Here is a 19,475-nt window from a genome sequence, read left to right as displayed (position 1 = left end):
AGTCAGATGAATTGGTATTCTCTAGTCAAAGGATTTTGTTTGCATACCTTGTTCTTTGACTCCTCTCCCCTTTTATAGAACTTTAATGCTTGAGAAGCAAGTACCACTACCTTCTCCCTTGCTCCCTCTCCCGTAGTGGAGGTAGTTGTTATCTTCTTCTACCTCTTCTCTGAGCTTTCCACGTGAGTTTGACACTCTGTCCTTCTCATGCGCGAGTGAGGAGCCATAACACATAGGTTAAATGCACGTTTTTAACACGTCTTTAGGGCGAGAATGATTATCTTTGTGGGCTTTGCTGATCAATTATTTGTGTAAATGTTTTTCAAGCAGTATCCAAAATGTTAGTACATCCCTTGGCAGCCACAATCAGCATGTTAATATTGAGGCATCGAACCTTGGGCTCTTTTTAGTGTTATACAACGATGCGGTAGCGTTGGCTTTGTTGAAGATAGTTGTCCCCATAGCTGCTTGCTCCTTGTTCAATTTGTTCAATTCCTTGAGAATTCATCAAATAAAAAATAGTAAACAATAGTGCTTATTGCTACTTTGACATTTTGGCATACTAATGTCATATTACGTGAGAAAACTTAATACATAACTTTATATTATAAGAACGGAATATCATAATAAAAATAAATTTTTTCCATGCAAAGTTGTTGTACTATATGGAGTTGGGAGTCCATAACTTAATTACTCGAACATAACGCAACAATGAAAATAAAATTATTATATGCAAAGCAGCACATTTGTAGCAAATCTTAAAAGTGGGACTTCACGGGCTCTTTGTCAGTTTTATATTATTTATTTGTACGAAAATTGACTTTAAATTGTGAGTTTATAACATAAAAACTCTCGCATGTCATATCCAGCACATTCCAATTAAAAATTGCCAAGTGAACCGGCGTGGGACCCCTAGCCGCCAGTGTAAATTACACTTGTGCCCTCAAGACTCAAATGGAATGTCCCACAACGTCTTCACAGGTCACAGGTCACAGCTCTATCTCTCTCTGACAAAATCTCAGAGACTCGTTCAGAGACGAGACCACAAACCAACCACCCTCTTCTCCTTTTCACCTTTCACCGTACTTCCTCGTGAGTTCGAGCTTCCAATTGAAATCTCAGTAGCAGAAATGGAAACCCTAATTTCGCTTTGAATCGGAGGCCTTTTTCGACTTCCGCTCCATGACCGAATCCTGAGCTCGAATTCCGAGCAATGTCAGTCGCGGAGCTCAAAGAGCGCCACGTGGCGGCGAGCGACACCGTCAACTCACTCAGAGAGCGGTTGAAGCAGAAACGCGCTTCCTTGCTCGACACAGATGGTATGGCGGTGGTGGGTTTGCTGGTTTGTTAAATTACTATTGAATAATTTTGTACTGGATTGTAATTTTTGGGGTTTTTAGATCTAATTGGTTGTGGTGGTGGAATTGTTGCAGTGGCTGGGTATGCAAGGTCACAGGGGAAGACTCCGGTCACATTTGGCCCCACCGATCTCGTATGCTGCAGAACCTTGCAAGGTCATACAGGAAAGGTATGATTACCCACATGTAATTATATGTTTTTTTGTGAGTGTGTGGTCTGTGGTGCGTTTTGTTTGTAAAAGCGAGCTTCTTTCGGTTCATTCGATTGCTCATTCATATGGGTTTATGGACTTGTTGGGAATTGGTTGTTTGAAGCGTGCTATTCGGATTACAAAGCTAATTTCTTTTTATAGCTTTGAATCTGTGAAAATGAAATTGTGGGCTTTGACTAGTTGGGAGAGTGTTTGAGTAATTTTTGAGAGTGAAATCATACCAAACAAAAAAGGTGCACGAATGCACTAGTAGGGATATGGAGAAAGTTAGGTATAAAAGAGGTGAAACGACCTCTACGAACAAACTAGTAAAACAAAAATGGACAGGTTGATTAGGGATCTGGAGAAAGTTGAATAATTGGAGTAAGTTAAATGTACTCAAGACAGTGGTCAAAAGTATTATTAATAGGCAGTGGCATTTTAAGTAACAAGCCCAATCAATACTAGGAGATTGACCTATAGTAATTGGGAAGAACTAAATTCGACACATATAAAGGGTAGCTCCATTGACACCGAAAAAGTAGTTCTCTTTCTTAACTGAACATTTGTATCCTCCTACACCCATAGTCCTAAAGAAGTCATTTTCGGGTGGGTTTGAGTCTGGACATGGCTTCTTTCATTTTCTTTTGAGATTGTGGGTGTAGAATGGTAAATTGGCCAGTTAAGAAACTTTCAGGTGTAATAGAGCAACTACCTGCAGATAAAATTGCTATAGAGTTTGTGGGAGGTGAGTAGCTAACTAAGTTATTTCATTAATTCTGATTGAAGGTGCAATGGCAAATGAGTGGAGAAAAAGCATATTGGTTTTGAAGTTTGTAATAATAAAGTGGATATACAAAACTATGCAAAATTATAGAGGAACTAGATTAATTAAAAGTAATAGAACAAGATTTGTGTTACTCTTCAGCCTTTCAAATAATTAAAATTCATGTCTAGTTACTGTATTTATGATACCAGTTCGAATAGGATAAGGTTCAATAAGATTTATCCTCACTGAGACTGCTGCAGGTGTATTCGTTAGATTGGACCTCTGAAAAGAATCGAATTGTCAGTGCATCTCAAGACGGGCGTTTGATAGTGTGGAATGCACTAACAAGCCAGAAAACTCATGCCATAAAACTACCTTGTGCATGGGTCATGACTTGTGCTTTCTCACCGACCGGTCAATCTGTTGCTTGCGGTGGTCTTGATAGCGTTTGCTCTATTTTCAACCTGAATTCCCTGTGTGACAAGGATGGGAATCTACCTGTATCAAGAACACTTAGTGGGCATAAGGGTTATGTTTCCTCCTGTCAATACGTTCCAGATGAGGACACTCACCTGATTAGTGGATCTGGAGATCAAACGTGTGTTTTATGGGATATTACTACTGGACTCAGGACTTCAGTTTTTGGAGGTGAATTTCAGTCTGGACACACTGCAGATGTAGTGAGGTATATCGGGTGGTTTTATTGCATCTGGTTCTTCTAGGTGGCCGTGTTCAATAAGCACCTCATATTTTAATTTTTAGACTTACATGAAGCAAAAAGAAAGACAAGAAAAGGCTTTAAAAGTTGGTACATGATTTTATATTTAGCTGAACAGTAGTGATTAAACTTACTTGATACCATTGTAAATATAATTCATGAAATTTATTCTTTTAATTTGTCTGCTCTGGAATCCTTTGATTTAGCAGTTAAAGTTTCTGTCCATTTTCATGTCTGTGAATTTACGATGTAATAGAATTGTTTGCTCTAATTTATTCAATGCTGTTAGAAATGCATCTACATTGATAACTTTGTCCTGGAAAGTGACATCTTATTAGTTAATCCCGAGACAAGAATTTCTGTTCTGTATTTGAGTTTAAAAGAATCTTTCCTAATCCGTACAGCCTCCTTTACCTTTAGCTTTTCCATCATGAGCACTTTAAATGTCACACAAACGTTAGTGTTTATGAAGGGATATTATTGGTCATGGAATTCTAAGTAAACTGTTTTGCATTCTTTCAGTGTGTCCATCAATCAAAGCAACTCGAGGTTGTTTGTGTCTGGTTCTTGTGATACAACTGCCCGATTGTGGGATACTCGTGTTGCTAGTCGAGCAGTGCGGACGTTTCATGGTCATGAGGGGGATGTTAATGTGGTAAAGTTCTTTCCAGATGGAAATAGATTTGGAACTGGCTCAGATGATGGAACTTGCAGATTGTTTGACATTAGAACTGGGCACCAGCTCCAAGTATACCATCAGCCACATGGTGATAATGATATCCCACCTGTGAAAACCATTGCATTCTCAATATCAGGAAGGCTTCTCTTTGCTGGATACACAAATGGGGATTGCTATGTATGGGATACTTTGTTGGCAAAGGTAAAGCCAATTTAATTGACCACAGTCTACCTCTTCACTGAATGCCAATATGCTTTTGCGTCATCAGCTGACCCCACTTTTTTAATAAATTGCCTTGTACTTTAGATTGTAGTTTTGGTCTATAAGCATTTTACTCAGCATGTTTATTGTCAACTTCTTGCATGGGCGTACTTCACATTTACAGACATTTGAATTATAAAGTTATATGTTTTTTTGTAATTAAGATAGACCAGAGTTATTTAAGTTAATTTCTATTTCCCATAAATTACTTGTGCATTGTATGAATTCCGGTCACAAAAGTATGTAAATTTGGAGCTACGCTAGGTTGCCTATGTCTGATTGCATTTTTCTTTTATGCTAAACACAGCAGAATCTTTTGTTCACAGTGTGAAGTCATCCTACTCAACTAGTTCCGTTTAGTAGTTGATAACTTGAAATTTTGTAGGTTAGATCTTATTTCTCCCTTGATTGTGTTTCTATTAGTCATCCTACACTTAAGATAATCTTAATATAAGTCTCACTTGGTTGAAAATACAGTTAACAATATCATTTGTGATAGTTATTCTTAAAACAAGAAAATGCATCTTGGATTGTCAAGGTTTCTCGGTAAGGTTTATTGCCATGTGCCCTGCCTATACTGTGATCAATCATCATGTCAAAATAACGCCCATATTGGCTTGTGCGTATGGATTTTTATGGCAGCGCTTTAAATGGATGAAATTGGCTCCAATTGCTCTTTCATTTTGTGGCAGGTGGTTTTGAACCTGGGATCCCTCCAAAACTCACACGAGGCGCAGATTAGCTGTTTGGGTTTGTCAGCTGATGGAAGTGCCTTGTGTACAGGAAGTTGGGATACAAATTTAAAGGTTATTTTCCTTAGCCTGTATCCGTTATTTCACTTAGGCCATGCTGCATGGAACGTGCATGGGAATCATCATCTTTACTGATAATTGTTAATTTTTATCTCTTAATGCGTTTCTTTCTGCAATCAGAATGCAAATAAAAGTAGAGGAAAAATAAATAAAAAATTAGACGATGTAAATTTGGCGTTTCTGTTGCAAGTCAGTACCCTTCTTGTGTTCATATCACCAATTCACCAAGTGTCAGTAGTCAATGGGACGGTTAGTGCACTTTTTGAAAACCTGGCAAGCATTTATTGGACGCCGGCACCAGTGGGACTAAATCTTGGTCACATGTCAGTACCCTTGTATTTGTATGCAGGATGTACCTAGGAAGTGATGCTTTTGGTCTACAACGGGAGATAGCTATCATTGTCCTATAGCTCTGAATCTGATATTCATGGAGTTGTGTGGGTTTTCTTTTTTGTATTCTCAATCAATCTACGTGCATCGTTCATTAAAAAGGAGCCATATTGCTTGTTTGAAGTTCATGAAATATGACTTTGCTTCGTGTTTATCGCAGATATGGGCTTTCGGAGGGCATAGGAAAATAATTTGAGCCAATTACGGAGGCAGATATCTTCATCTTGTGTATCCTGAATTTCATCTTTTCGCAGGCCCGTGGCTCTCAATATCCGTTGATGAAGATACTGGGTTTGAGAAACTAGAATATCCTCTAATGTGTTGCTGCTTGTTGTAAGTTGTAACACCACATTGGAAAAACTGACAAATTTAATATTGGGAGAAAGAAAAGGATATACATTTGACGAAAACTCCGGCTTGAGGGACCGTCCCATGTGCTTTGGGCCTGAATATATTTCATCTGTAGCTACCATCTCCATGTACCTTCCATTAGAATGTTGTAAACTTGTAAATGACTCATCTCTCATCCATGTATGGTGTTTTTTCGTACTCTCTTTGTCCCGTGCATTTTTTCAATTTGCTTCTTCTTGGTTTTTAAAATATATTTCTTGTCTTGGGAAATCCACTTTTGTATTTTCTAGTGTGGACAATCTTCAGTGAAAAAAGCCTAACTTTTAGATTTACCAATTTAATCTTGTAGGTTAATAGCGTGTTGTCACGTATTGTAGCATAATCAAATTGTCAAGCGGTTTGATGACTCGAGACGTTTATGACAACGTTTGACATAAAATTTTGAAATTGCTATGTCATCATAAAACAACTATTTGGAGTTTCAAAAATAAACTCTCAAGAAACACCCCAACATTCACCTACTTTTTCTCCCTCTTCAATTCCCTCCCTTATCTCGTCTCTCTTCTTTCTTTCTCATTTTCGCTTTATTTTCTTTTTATAATAAAGAAATTAAAGATCCAGAAATCCAAATAATTATTAAACATGTCGTAAATTGTAATCGAATTATATCTTCTCACAAAAAAAGTCCAGTTATGTTCATGAGAAAGTCATCGCCCATTTTCTTTTTTCGTTTAAATTTCAAGATCTGAAAAATTTAGGAAAAGAAATGAGGGTAAGAGAAAGTAACTACTACCAAAGGGTGAAGAGCAACATATTTTCATATTCTTTGGGGGGAAAAAACTTTTTTTTTTTTTTTTTTATTTTTATTTTTGGTCAAACGACACATTTGTTTTGTTTTTTTTTTTCCGAGGTGAACAACTGAGCTAAACTTCACAATGAGCTAATAATAATGTAGTTTAAATTCGTCTTTGGCGAGAATCGAACATAAGAACTCTTATTTACAAGTGAAAATCAATACTGCTAGACCGTAATACTAAGTGACTAAACGACATATTTGTTAGAATAGATATTAAATTAGGGATCTGACAGGTTCGAAATCACGTTGTAATGTAAAAATAACACTCTTCTTACCACTATGGTAGAGAGCTTCAAGCCACTGGCTTGTTTTTCATTGTTTATTTGGAGAGGGTAACTATTTTTATTTATGACGTGGCGCGCTACCTTGTTCAGCAACATCTTCACCACCAGATCCTCGGCCGCACCCGAACACAACATCTTCGTTCACCATCTGAAGCCCTCTGTGCGGTATTTTCGTTTTTGAAAGATAGCCTCATTTTTCTCTTGTGATTCTCCTCCTTCAGAAAACCTCACTTGCCGAGCTACCAGCGAGCAACAGAGAGAGAGAGAGGTTTTCTTCGTACAGTTTCTGCAGATCTCAGTGATTCACTTCATTCTGCGATGGCTCAGCCTCTCGCGAAGAAGGACGACGATCGCGACGATGAAGGTACGCCCCCCTCTTACTCACAGACTTGTCAATTGTTCTCGCTCTCGAATTCGATCTGGTTTTCTCTCGCAATTTTTGTTCTATTTTCGACTCTCTGCGTTGCAACTCATGAATCGGCGATTCGTATTCCCAGATCTCTTTGTATATTGCGGTTTTGCTTCTGCGGTTTGCGTATTGTGAGGCATTTGAATCGGATTTGAGTGAATTACGGTTTAACTATCGTTGATCTGCTTCAATTTACTCTGATCTCGATAATATCTAAGTTTTGTTGCGGTTATGACGCAATGCGGTTAGTTAGCTTGCGGCAAATCTACTCGGTTTGTCTTGATTTAGTGCCAGTTAAATTTGGTTCGGGTTTTTGCTGTATTAGACATGTTAAGGATGTGATTTTTGTATTATGATGTTGATTTTAGGAGAGTAATGGTGTGAATTTTATAGTAATTGCTATGATGTTGATTTTCAGCAGAGTACTCGCCATTTCTGGGGATTGAGAAGGGTGCCGTTCTTCAGGAAGCGAGAGTTTTCAACGATCCTCAACTCGATGCTAGAAGATGCTCCCAGGTTATTGCTTTGCACCACTGAATGATCCGTTTTATCTATCTTGTTATTTGCTTGGCCGAAATTGATTTTGTGTATTTGGCATTGTCGTCAAATTTCAGGTTATCACAAAACTTTTGTACCTACTGAACCAGGGGGAAAGCTTTACAAAGGTCAGGTTCCTTCTATACTGAATAGTTCTGTTTCTCCCTTGAGCATAACCAATATCTTTTGCGTCAATTTTATTGATCTACTTGCGGCATTTTGTTATTGTGTACTTGGCCGTCAATTGATTCATGTTATTTTGCATTGAATTAATAGGTTGAAGCTACAGAAGTTTTCTTTTCTGTGACTAAGCTTTTCCAATCAAGAGATATAGGATTGAGGAGAATGGTTTACCTGATCATAAAAGAATTGTCCCCCTCTGCAGATGAGGTGACTTGACTTTCTATCATTTGATTTCCTTAATAAATTTGCATGCACACTAATTGGGACTGACTTCTGATATATTTCCCATAACAAGGTTATTATTGTGACAAGCTCCCTGATGAAAGATATGAATAGTAAAACCGACATGTATCGGGCAAATGCCATCCGTGTGCTCTGTCAGATTACGGATGGAACCCTTCTTACCCAGATTGAGCGGTATTTGAAACAAGCCATTGTTGATAAGAATCCAGTGGTTGCGAGTGCAGCTCTAGTCAGTGGGATCCATCTGCTCCAGGTACTGTATCTGCTATACCTAAGTCTCAGGATTTATTTATTTGTTGGCTGTGTACCCTAATGTTTCTCTTTTGACAGACTAACCCAGAGATTGTCAAAAGGTGGAGTAATGAGGTTCAGGACGCTGTCCAGTCAAGAGCAGCCCTTGTACAATTCCATGCAGTTGCTTTACTTCATCAGGTATGTGCCATTGTTGGTTTGGTTTACAGACTTTACATTCAGGATTTTTTCTTTCCCAAAAGATAGAGCAAGTTTTTAGTCGAAATCCATTACTTGACTTTTTACCATATCATTACTTAACTAATTACTTGCATACATAGACAAATTTTTGGTTGATGTGAGCAAGTGTAGCAAGCAGGCTAGGTGTACAGTGATTTGTTGTTTTTACAGACATGGTTTAGCATTCATTCCATATAATGTAATTATTGTAGGTTTACCTTCTTTTTTCAAGTTTTAAAGTGGAATATAAAGAAAGATTCTGCATCTGCCCAATAACTTTTGTTAGAATAATTGCAAATATCATTTGTACAATTGAAAGGTGTTGAGAATCTTTTACTTTTGAAAATTGCAGATACGACAGAATGACCGTCTTGCTGTTAGCAAGTTGGTTACCAGCTTGACAAGGGGGACAGTCCGCTCTCCATTGGCCCAGTGCTTGTTGATTCGTTATACTAGTCAGGTGCTTATTCTTCTGGACCTTTTATTTTAGCTGCGTTGTTTTCATGCTCTATTTTAATAAATTGTTTGCCTAAAGGTTATCCGCGAGTCTGGAAATGTACAAACAGGGGACCGTCCCTTTTACGATTATCTTGAGGGTTGTCTTCGCCACAAATCAGAGATGGTGATTTTTGAGGCTGCTAGAGCAATTACAGAGCTCCATGGTGTGACCCCCAGAGAACTTACTCCAGCAATCACTGTTCTGCAGCTATTTCTAAGTTCTTCCAAACCAGTTTTAAGATTTGCTGCTGTCCGCACCTTGAATAAGGCATCCCTCTTCTCCTTCTACTCTACTACACAATGTGTTTGGAAATTTATGATAATTAAAGTGACCTGCCGTCCTGAGTTTTACTTTTGTAGTTTTGAGATAAATGAGAGAATCAAGAGATCCTATATGAAATGAGTTTGAGTGTAATCTATGAGGCAATTACTGATAGGTTAGTGCTATTCACACACCTGTTTTCACTTCCCACACACCCTTGTTGATTTTTGGCCATTGATCTTCTTCAATTTATTCGATCCGATGACTGAAAATTGAGAGGGGTGTGTGAAAAGTAAAAATGGGTGCGGAGATAGCACCACCGTTACTGATACTAGGTAGATTTTAGTTCTGTTTCTGTATTCTTCATGTGAAACAAAGCTTGTCAGACTGAATTATTCTGATTGTAGTCATTTTTTATTTGCCGGTGAATGATACTCCTGATAATCACTTTGATCTTTTTTTCAGGTGGCAATGACACATCCAGTGCCTGTCACAAACTGCAACATTGATATGGAGAGTTTGATTTCTGACCAGAACAGAAGCATTGCCACACTTGCAATCACAACACTTCTGAAGACAGGAAACGAATCAAGTGTGGATCGCTTGATGAAGCAGATAACTAATTTCATGTCAGATATTGCTGACGAGTTCAAAATTGTTGTTGTGGAAGCCATAAGATCATTGTGTTTGAAATTTCCATTGAAGTTCAGAGCTTTGTGAGTGATCTACCACATACTCGAAGTTTTGTTTGAGAATGTTTGGTTTCATATTGTTCATCTTTCAGTGCACATGTTCTTATTTGTTTCAAAGTAATGATCCCTGCATCTTGTTTTCTACAGGATGAACTTTTTGAGCAACATTCTCAGAGAAGAAGGTGGATTTGAGTACAAAAAGGCAATTGTTGATTCAATTGTGATTCTCATAAGAGATATTCCTGATGCAAAAGAAAGTGGCTTGCTTCATCTCTGTGAGTTCATCGAAGATTGTGAATTCACCTATCTTTCTACACAGGTGGGATTTTCTCTATCATAATCTTGGTGAACAATCTATTCCTCTTAATGTTCTTTTGGCTGATTGAGATGTTTTATTATTAGATACTCCACTTTTTGGGTATTGAAGGGCCAAAAACATCTGATCCAAGCAAATATATACGGTACATTTATAATCGAGTACATCTTGAGAATGCCACTGTTCGTGCCAGTGCGGTTAGTACATTGGCAAAATTTGGTGCTTTGGTTGATTCATTGAAGGTAACATCTTGTTCAATGAATGATATCTTATCTGATCCCCCTCCCCCTCTATACAAAGAAGATTTGTTTCTGTCTATGGTTACTGATAACAATGAACTATACTTGTTTTCTTCTATGCTTCAGCCACGAGTGTTTATTCTGCTGCGAAGATGTCTCTTTGACAGTGATGATGAGGTATCCTATATGTACATTCGAGGCCTTAGATTTAGGATATGTATAACATGTATGTATGAGCATTCACCTAAAACTAGGTGTCTGGTTCTGTGCAAATTGGCATCTGAGTTTTTATGTTCCTATGCCACTGCTTTCATGATTTATTTGTTTTAGCTTCAGTATACTGAACTCTTTGACAGTGATGATGAGGTGTCAAATGTACATTCGAGGCCTTACATTTAGGTTATATTAACTTATATATAACATGTACATATGAGCATTCACCCAAAGCGAGGTGCCTGGCTCTGCATATCTGCATCTGATTTTTGTGTTGCTGTGTCATTGCTTTCATGATTTATTTGTTTTAGCTTCAGTATATACTGAATTTCTTTTTGCTACACTCTCAGGTTCGTGATAGGGCAACACTCTATCTAAATACGCTTGGCGGAGATGGTTCAGTTGTTGAGACTGACAATGATGTAAAGGACTTCCTCTTTGGGTCTCTGGATGTCCCACTTGTCAATCTGGAGGCAAGTTTGAAGAATTATGTGAGTAACGTAACCTCCATTTGCTTTTATCTTTGTACCCTTAAGGTCCTTATCTCATGTTTTGACTTTTGAGGGTTGTTTTAATGTGACTATAGGAGGCTTCGGAAGAACCATTTGACATTAAATCTGTACCCAAGGAGGTTAAGTCGCAGCCACTTGCTGAGAAGAAAGCCCAGAGTAAAAAGCCAACTGGTCTTGGTGCTCCTCCAACTGGCCCTGCATCCACAGTTGATGCTTATGAGACGCTGCTTTCCTCTATTCCGGAGTTTTCAAACTTTGGGAAACTATTCAAGGTTCTGCAACGTGAATATTTTCTTGTACTTTACATGCACGTTACAGCTCATGTTTATTTTTATTTTTCTTTGGAATTAATTGCGTACTATTTTCACATACCAGTCCTCAGCACCTGTGGAGTTAACAGAGCCAGAAACCGAATATGCAGTTAATGTTGTCAAGCACATTTTTGATAGCCATGTTGTGTTCCAGTACAACTGCACCAATACCATTCCCGAGCAATTACTGGAAGATGTAATGCCCTTTTATACTAAAAAAGTACTTTTGTAGTTATGCTTCAGAATTTCCTTTTAACACTCTGCCTGTCAGGTCATTGTCGTGGTGGATGCTTCAGAAGCTGAGGAATTTTCTGAAGTGGCATCCAGGTCTCTCAGGTCTCTTCCGTATGATACACCTGGACAAACCTTTTTGGCATTTGAGAAGCCAGAAGGTGTCCCTGCAGTTGGAAAATTTACAAACTTGTTGAGGTTCATTGTTAAAGAGGTATCAAGTTCTTCCCTTTATTCCTGTTCATAGACCGAGTTCCCTGACAATTAATGGATCATTTGGCACCAATCATTTGGAGTGCAACTTGCTTTAGCTAATAAAACTATTCAAGGTTGTATGTGATTTTTCACGTTCTACATAATGTGCAAGTCTTGTCATCTACAACCATCACATCCACAGATGTATTGTCCAAAGCTTATATTTGATCTCTGCTTATAATAACCTGCACCTTTAAATCAGATTTTTCGTACGAATATACAATATCAAACCTGTAGGAAAATAATAAATTGTACAAATATTAAATAGCCAGCCCTCAGACCATTTGAGCTTTGGCTGAATCTCTTTTCTCATGAGTTGGTGGTGCATCTAGGTTGATCCAACCACTGGTGAGGCAGAGGAAGATGGTGTGGAAGATGAATACCAGCTGGAAGATCTTGAGGTTGTCGCTGCTGATTACATTTTGAAGGTTCCAGTCTTCAATTTCAAGAATGCTTGGGAAAGCATGGGCGCGGATTTTGAGCGGGTAGATGAATATGGCCTGGGGCCAAGGGAGAACTTGACTGAAGCTGTTAATGCTGTCATCAGCCTCCTTGGAATGCAACCCTGTGAGGTAATTTTGTTTTAAGATTAAACGTCTATGATTTGTCTTTGTACAATACTTGTGTAATCAGTTGATCCGGAAGTTAAAAAGTCTGAGGCCTTTTCATTGCATGTTTTTTAACCACGCAGGTGGATAACAGATACAATACCTCTATAGTTCTGCTTTGGATAGTTAACAATGCATATGACTTTTGAACTTAAGTTTTTGACTAAGTTATATTGCTGTTCCTATATTTTCACCTTGAATTCACTTTCTTGTAATTGTGTTTTGAACACATGCCCTTACACGTTGCTAACTGTTTCGAATTAGTCTAAAAAAACAATTCAGTCAGTTTGGTTTTCGGGAAAAACGCGAGTCACATAATTCCCTCCATTCCTCATTTTTCTGAGACTGAAGGTCAGACAATTTGTACTTTATCAATTTTTTCTGAAATTTGAAATCAGGATAGTAAATATGATAGCTATTTTTTATTTTTGAATGTTTCTGATATGCTTAAAGCATGTTATTAACTCAGGACCGCTCATTAGGAGCTTCACTTCGACGTGTGTATTTTATATCATACATTGTGTACATGGTTTCAGGGCACAGAGGTCGTTGCGAGCAACTCAAGGTCACACACTTGTGTATTGTCCGGTGTATATATAGGCAATGTGAAGGTCCTTGTGCGGTTGTTATTTGGAATTGATAGTTCATCAAAGGAGGTTGCGATGAAACTCGCTGTGAGATCTGAGGACGGAGCTGTTAGTGATGCGATTCATGAGATTGTAGCCAGCGGGTAGTTGGTTGATGCTGTGGGACTTCATTGATACAAGAGCCTTTTTCGCTTTTCTCAAATTAGAGCACTGGCGGGAAATACGGCTGCATACAGACGAAAACATTTTGTAGAAAGAATTGCACATTACTGCATTTGAAGTTGGATTGACTGCACGTCTATTGAGCGTTTGCCCGCAAGTCCGTTGAATTAGTAATAATTTTGTTGGAAGAATCGCGTCAAGATGTCATTGGATTGACTTACAAGTTATCCTATTATTCTTTTTTAATTCAAGATTACATTTGTTGTGCAAATATGTTCAAGATTTGAATTTTGAGGCAGTCTGAATTACAAAGAAGTGAACTGTATCGGTGTTCGGTTGGTTCCTCTGGATATTCTCCTCTTCTTCCTTCCCTTACAACTTTTCCTTCGTTGGCATCAATTACCTCTCTCAAGCATTCAAAGTGCTTTCTAAAGATGTGCTTTTCTAGAAAATACTTTTACGACCCAAAAACACTTTTTAAGCGCCATAGGTTGTCAAAACACGCATTTGACCCTTCCAGAGAAACAGTCCCTATTAAGTCACCAACACTTGTTGGCTTTGCTTTTGCATTTATAGGTAAAAATCACCTCGCTAAAGAACACTTCTACCTCTGTCGAATGAATTGTACTGAATTTTTCGCTGAACGCCAATAAAAACACCTCTGTCGAAGAAGGGATCATCTCGTCCTTTTATCTACGAAAAATTCTATTTTCCCCCAATTTCCAACTCCGAACGCTCGTAGCATAGTGTACAAGGCCATGGTGAATGTCAAACCCAGTTTGTTTGTGTTGAAATATCCCCACGTCGACTGTATTTGTGAGAAAAAAATAGTTTAAATATCTTAATCGCACTCCAACTAATATCAATGCCTTTTGTGATAAAACCAAGTTGGATATCCATCTATTCTCAAATCTCACCAAGTTTTGAACATTGATAATATTAGATAATAAAAATTAGAAAATACAAACAAACACATAAGGTAGTGATCAAACATTCTTCCAAATGCATGTGTTTGTTTTATAACAGTAGCAAGTCCAAACACATATAGACTAGGGTTCATCCTTTGTCCAAAAGAACAAAAAAGAACACAGAAAAAAAACAGAAGGAAGAAAAGAAATCACAACTCCTCCCTCCATTGTTGCCCTTGTCTAACGCAACGTCGCAATTACGCTTCTACCGTCATCTTCGACCTACCTGAAATCAATCAGACGTATCTCTGTTAAGCAGCTGCGCTGGTGCACCAAGAACACACACACACACAGAGTCTACCACTTTTTCAACAAGATACGTACAAGTATACCATCATCATCCATTTTTTCTTAGTTTTTTTTTTATTCAAAGTCCATTAATTGATAGTTATTAACACTAAAGGATTTATAACCAGTTCTCATTTTCTTGGTTCCAACGTTCCGGTCCAAGTTTGAGTTACTATCGCTTGCTCAAACTGGACCGTGTGGCCGGTTGATCCCTTTCTTATCCATATGTTGTGAGTTACTACTGCTAGAGGTTGCAGAGGGATTGAGGCCATACTCGGTTGTAGCACCGTACTCGCTGCTTGGATATTCTGTGCTGTCCATCAACGCCGGCTTCCTAAGCCCTTTCATTTTCGCGTTATACGAATCATTATCACTATCGGTGGAAGCCGAGCCAGACGACCCAAAGTGCCCTTTAATCCCCTCGTGCAAGTCTTCCATTGAGACATCGCCTTCCAATGCACGAACAACCTGCGTACGTAAATTTAAAATATTGAGTTATATGTATCAAAAGTTTTATACACAAGCACAAGATCAGCAGCAAAATTGTTTTTACCTGGCTCATTTTCGGACGTTTCTTCGCAGAGTGTCGAACACTCGCAGCCGCACACGCCACCATGCGTGCCGCTTGTTCCTGGTCGTAATTTTTCTCTAGTCGTGGATCCAACAATTCAGAATAGTCCCCAGTGTCTATTGCTTTCATGCAGAGAGGCCTTGCCTGTTGTTGTTCATGAACAATGCAACAAAATTGATTTCTCATCATTAAATTCTCCATGTCATGATGCATAGCAATTATTGAATTTGTTGCAAACAATTGAATTATCCGACTCCCAAAATACGAATTCACCAAATCAATAGTGCATATCGACAGTCTAACAACTTAACATTTGAAACAGTCTAGCAAGAGAACATAATTCATGTGTAATTGCATGTTAATTTATTAGGAGGGAGAGTTCGAACCCAGTCTACTAAGGTATCTTCCTCACATTCCCCAGACAAGTCCACCGGGGGGCGCCCAGTGATCAGCTCCAGAAGCATAATACCAAAAGAGAAGACGTCAGACTTCTCGGTCAGCTTGCCACTCGATGCGTACTCAGGAGCCAAATACCTGCATCACCAGTTTTATATCAGCTTGTTTCTGTCACACTAACTTCATCTTCTGGGTTAATTTGTAATGTATATCATGCAATTTAAATTTGCTTACCCAAATGTTCCCATGACACGAGTAGATACATGGGTGACATTTTCCTGGTTTAGCTTTGCTAGTCCAAAATCTGCCACCTGAAAAAGTCATGCATATAAATTAGCAAACAAAAATATTAGTCATCCTTTAATATCATAAGCTTTTCCTAGGTTTCATTCACAAGTTTAAGGTAATTAACAGCATATAGTTACATACCTTAGCTTCGAAACTATAGTCAATCAGAATATTTGCAGCTTTAATATCACGATGGATAATCTTCGGGTGACCTGAAAGAATCCAAAAACGATATGAGTACTAACATATAAGAGGACAATGGATCAAAGGAATATACATAGTTGTAGTAATTTCACGAACTACTTACAGTCTTCGTGCAAATAAGCAAGCCCTTTAGCCGATCCCACAGCAATTTTGACCCTGTTGGTCCATTCCAAGGGAGGCCGATTCGCGCCTGTCAAATTATGTTTGAACATGAACAAATGAAGTATTGTCTGATCAGTTGAGATCTAGAAAGTCGATACATGATATAGTTAGTATATAAGGTATTGGCAACTTGTTATATAGGTAGCTGTGCGTGTTAATAGATCTTCTATACTAGTAGTAGCAGTAGTGGGTGAATCAGATCAGTTGAGGTCTAGAAAGTCGATACATGATATAGTTAGTATATAAGGTATTGACGACATAGAGTTGGCTAGAATGTATACCCCGAAGGTGGAACTCGAGGTTGTTATTAGCAACATATTCATACACCAACAATTTTTTTTCTCCTGCAAGGCAGTACCCAACAAGCGACACAAGGTGGCGATGATGAACACGGCTGATGATCTCAACCTCGGCTGCAAATTCACGGTCACCTTGTCCGCTACCCGCTTTGAGGCTCTTAACGGCAATTTCCTTTCCATTTGGCAACACCCCTTTGTGAACAAACCCAAAGCCACCTTGGCCTAATAGCTTGGCTTGGTCAAACCCTGAGGTTGCAGCCGCCAGCTCTTCATAGGTGAAGGTGCTCTTGTTGAACCCGAATGCCACATTAGGGTGTGGAGGTGGCAGGGGGGGACCGTGTGGACCGGAGAAGTTGGCGGAGCTCATTTCGCTACTCATCGTGGGGGGTGCTCCACCGGATGACATAGTCCAACCTCCGTTGGGCGCACGGCCAGAAGGAGGCATATTAAGAACGTGCTCGGAGCTTTTAGGTTCACCTTGCCAATACTCACCGCTTCCTGCTCATGCACATTACCCATATTATTACATAAATATTAGTACCACACACTTATATATATTGTTAGGAAAATGCTACCGGGAGACCATGCATGTTGTTATCTAGAATTCAATCAATTTAAAAGTTGTATAAATTTCAATTAAGCCATAAAGCAAAACAAAAGTTGTGTAAATGCTATGAGAACAAGAAAGACTTTGGAGAGTTTGAGTTAAGAAAATACCATTTGGACGATATGGTTCAGGGTTCTCCATGAGGTGGGAAGAAGTCTGTCTCTTCTTCCTTCTCTTTGAGCAAGCCAAGAAGAACAAAACCATGACAAGCAAGAACACCCCTGCCGCAGCTACAACTCCTACTATGATAGGCGTGGAGCTCCCTGAGTGCGATGGTGGCGGCGATCCATCATTGTCTGATGATGGTGAGCGATGTGACTTGCTTGATGATCCAAGTGCTGGGGGTGACCAATCATCAGACGACTTCGGTGACCAATTCCCCTGGGATGATTTGGGTGGAGATTTTTGGGAGTTGGAGTTTTGTGGAGGGGACTTTTGGGAATTGGAGTTATTGTCCGCTCCGTTGTTCTGGGAAGAGGGAGATTTTTGGGAGTTGGAGTTTTGTGGGGGTGACTTTTGGGAGTTGGAGTTTTTGTCCCCTCCATTGTTCTGAGGAGGAGATTTTTGGGAGTCGGAGTTTTGTGGAGGGGACTTTTGGGAATTGGAGTTATTGTTCGAGTTGTTGTCATTTGAGTTATTGTTGTCGTTTGAGTCTGAGTTTCCATTTGAGTCGCCGTTCGAGTTTCCATTCGAGTTGCCATTTGAATTGCTGTTTTTGTTGCCATTTGAGTTCCCGTTTGAGTTGTTGGAATTGTTGGAGTTGTCGTTGGAATTGTTGTTGTTGTTGGAAGGCGGTGAGTTTTTCGAGTTGTTAGAAGACGATGAATTATCTGATGAGTTACCCGAGTCTTGTGAGTTGTTGTTTGAATTTTTGGAGGAGTTGCTGTCGGAGGGAGGCGATGAGTTGTTCGAAGATGATGAAGAGTCCGACGGTGGAGAATCTGATGACGAATTCTGATCATCAGAGGAACCCATTTCGGGAGGAATGTCCGACCAAGATTATCGTGGGTCAGTGCCGGAGAAACCCCCACTCCTTTGTTAGGTGAGCCTGTTGATGGGTCAGTGCCGGAGAAACCCCCACCCCCAAACATGTAAACAAAATTTAGTCATGGGTTAAAAACAGACCAATCCAATACAAAAAAGTGTGTGTTCGGGTCATGCATGCATGCCATGCAAAGAACAAATAAGAATGTCCAAATTTATTCAATCAAATAAAAAAAAGGTTATTCAATCATGCATGCATGCACTTAAGTATGTTGTTGTTTGCATGTTGTGCATAGTTAGCTACGTGCATCGGGTTGAGAAAGAGAAAGAGAGAGAGAGAGGGAGAGAGAGAGAGAGAGAGAGATTGTACCAAAGGAGGAGGGCTTTGCAACAGGGGAGGATTGAGGATTCTCAGAAAGAGAGGAAAACAAGTGCTATGGTAATAATTCGAGGAAATAAATCTTTCCCCGACAAATGAGGAAGATTTCTCCAACCAACTTCTATTTTTATTCAAATATTTCTCCGTTTTGCTATTTTTAGTTTGCACTTTTAATTCTTTGGTAAAAACTGGCCTAAGGAAGTTCAAATTGTTGTCCCTCATTGACCATGTCCTCCTCTCTATCTCTTAATCTATTTTAGTGACACACGTCCACAATAACAGACACTTTTTATCCAAAAATAGTTACTAAAAAAACTGAACATTGTTTCATCCCTCCGAATTGGATGGTCATCTTTCCTTGAAATGTTATGGACCTCGAGTCTCAATCAATAACTGATCACATGATCAACACCTGAAAGTTTGGATGTGGGATTTATTGATTCCATTCCCACCTTGTTTTTGTGGAGGCCAATGCACTTTAAAAAAACACAATACGAAGTCGCTAGCAAAGTCTTGCAGGCCAGATCTTAGGATAATTGTGATTCAGCAGTCAAGAAATATGGACCAGTTTAGGTTTTTGGAATGGTTGTGGCAAGAAGCTTTTGTTGCTGAATTCTTGACTATTCAATCAGTCATTGTATTCATTCATATATATTTACAAGAGTGGACCTAGAGAGTCCCATATACGGAAAGTATATCTACACAATCAAAACAAATTGAATAATTACAAAATAAGTAAATTAGCAATTATAAGGAAAGTAAATCAGCCAGATTCTTGTGAGGGTGGACTTTCTTGTGTTTGCATAATTTCAGGAGATGACCTAGCTGATGGCTTTGTCAAGGGCATATACTTCTCATCACTTCCTCCCCAAGCGAGATAAAACGTAGTGGAGCTTGAGCTTGGGAACTAAAGCATGAAACGTTCACGAGT

General features: G+C 39.0%; 3 protein-coding genes across 5 annotated transcripts; 2 read left to right on the top strand and 1 right to left on the bottom strand.

Annotated features, from left to right (window-relative positions):
• The first annotated feature begins 956 nt into the window (after positions 1-956).
• On the top strand, positions 957-5,727 carry LOC137725912 (guanine nucleotide-binding protein subunit beta-1). Of its 2 annotated transcripts, none has more exons than XM_068464752.2 (6): positions 957-1,319; positions 1,434-1,528; positions 2,579-3,003; positions 3,559-3,916; positions 4,669-4,782; positions 5,339-5,727. In XM_068464752.2, exons 1-6 carry the CDS (start codon positions 1,214-1,216, stop codon positions 5,372-5,374), a joined length of 1,134 nt encoding a protein of 377 aa, XP_068320853.1. In that variant the 5' UTR covers positions 957-1,213; the 3' UTR covers positions 5,375-5,727. The 2 variants fall into 2 exon arrangements, with proteins under 2 accessions (XP_068320853.1, XP_088550946.1); XM_088694820.1 differs by lacking the exon at positions 5,339-5,727 and adding an exon at positions 5,138-5,264 and having other exon boundaries at positions 985-1,319.
• A 945-nt stretch (positions 5,728-6,672) lies between these two features.
• Positions 6,673-13,748, top strand: LOC137725849 (coatomer subunit gamma). 2 transcript variants are annotated; one of them, XM_068464657.2, is made up of 18 exons: positions 6,673-7,033; positions 7,500-7,594; positions 7,693-7,743; positions 7,892-8,005; positions 8,094-8,294; positions 8,372-8,473; positions 8,865-8,972; positions 9,048-9,278; positions 9,738-9,988; positions 10,112-10,283; positions 10,367-10,522; positions 10,646-10,696; positions 11,083-11,223; positions 11,319-11,516; positions 11,620-11,751; positions 11,827-12,000; positions 12,374-12,613; positions 13,186-13,748. In XM_068464657.2, the coding sequence occupies exons 1-18, from the start codon at positions 6,988-6,990 to the stop codon at positions 13,381-13,383; spliced, it is 2,661 nt and encodes an 886-aa protein (XP_068320758.1). In that variant the 5' UTR covers positions 6,673-6,987; the 3' UTR covers positions 13,384-13,748. The 2 variants fall into 2 exon arrangements, with proteins under 2 accessions (XP_068320758.1, XP_068320759.1); XM_068464658.2 differs by lacking the exons at positions 6,673-7,033; positions 7,500-7,594; positions 7,693-7,743; ... (7 more) ...; positions 10,367-10,522; positions 10,646-10,696 and adding an exon at positions 10,871-10,885.
• Positions 13,749-14,378: 630 nt separating this feature from the next.
• LOC137726384 (proline-rich receptor-like protein kinase PERK5) lies at positions 14,379-18,721 on the bottom strand. Its single transcript, XM_068465304.2, has 10 exons — positions 18,536-18,721; positions 17,292-18,229; positions 16,557-17,072; positions 16,217-16,303; positions 16,051-16,121; positions 15,856-15,932; positions 15,612-15,759; positions 15,208-15,369; positions 14,929-15,122; positions 14,379-14,592 (listed from the first exon to the last, which is right to left on the bottom strand). Exons 2-10 carry the CDS (start codon positions 18,154-18,156, stop codon positions 14,589-14,591), a joined length of 2,124 nt encoding a protein of 707 aa, XP_068321405.2. The 5' UTR covers positions 18,157-18,229; positions 18,536-18,721; the 3' UTR covers positions 14,379-14,588.
• Positions 18,722-19,475: the final 754 nt, after the last annotated feature.

This window comes from Pyrus communis, chromosome 5 (genome assembly GCF_041283825.1).
Source record: "Pyrus communis isolate YQ-2024b chromosome 5, ASM4128382v1, whole genome shotgun sequence".
Taxonomy (NCBI): domain Eukaryota; kingdom Viridiplantae; phylum Streptophyta; class Magnoliopsida; order Rosales; family Rosaceae; genus Pyrus; species Pyrus communis.
The sequence above is the reverse complement of the archived record's forward strand: the minus strand, read 5'-3'. Positions and strand labels throughout refer to the sequence as shown.

Coding starts and splice junctions, on each gene's coding strand:
- LOC137725912 (XM_068464752.2), top strand. CDS start 1,214: ATGTCAGTCGCGGAGCTCAAAGAGCGCCACGTGGCGGCGAGCGACACC. Junction 1,529..2,578: donor TGCAAGGTCATACAGGAAAG/GTATGATTACCC, acceptor AGACTGCTGCAG/GTGTATTCGTTAGATTGGAC. Junction 3,004..3,558: donor CACACTGCAGATGTAGTGAG/GTATATCGGGTG, acceptor GCATTCTTTCAG/TGTGTCCATCAATCAAAGCA.
- LOC137725849 (XM_068464657.2), top strand. CDS start 6,988: ATGGCTCAGCCTCTCGCGAAGAAGGACGACGATCGCGACGATGAAG. Junction 8,295..8,371: donor GTGGGATCCATCTGCTCCAG/GTACTGTATCTG, acceptor CTCTTTTGACAG/ACTAACCCAGAGATTGTCAA. Junction 11,752..11,826: donor CCGAGCAATTACTGGAAGAT/GTAATGCCCTTT, acceptor TCTGCCTGTCAG/GTCATTGTCGTGGTGGATGC.
- LOC137726384 (XM_068465304.2), bottom strand. CDS start 18,156: ATGGGTTCCTCTGATGATCAGAATTCGTCATCAGATTCTCCACCGTCG. Junction 16,304..16,556: donor CCTCGAGTTCCACCTTCGGG/GTATACATTCTA, acceptor ATAATTTGACAG/GCGCGAATCGGCCTCCCTTG. Junction 15,370..15,611: donor AAGATACCTTAGTAGACTGG/GTTCGAACTCTC, acceptor GAACAACAACAG/GCAAGGCCTCTCTGCATGAA.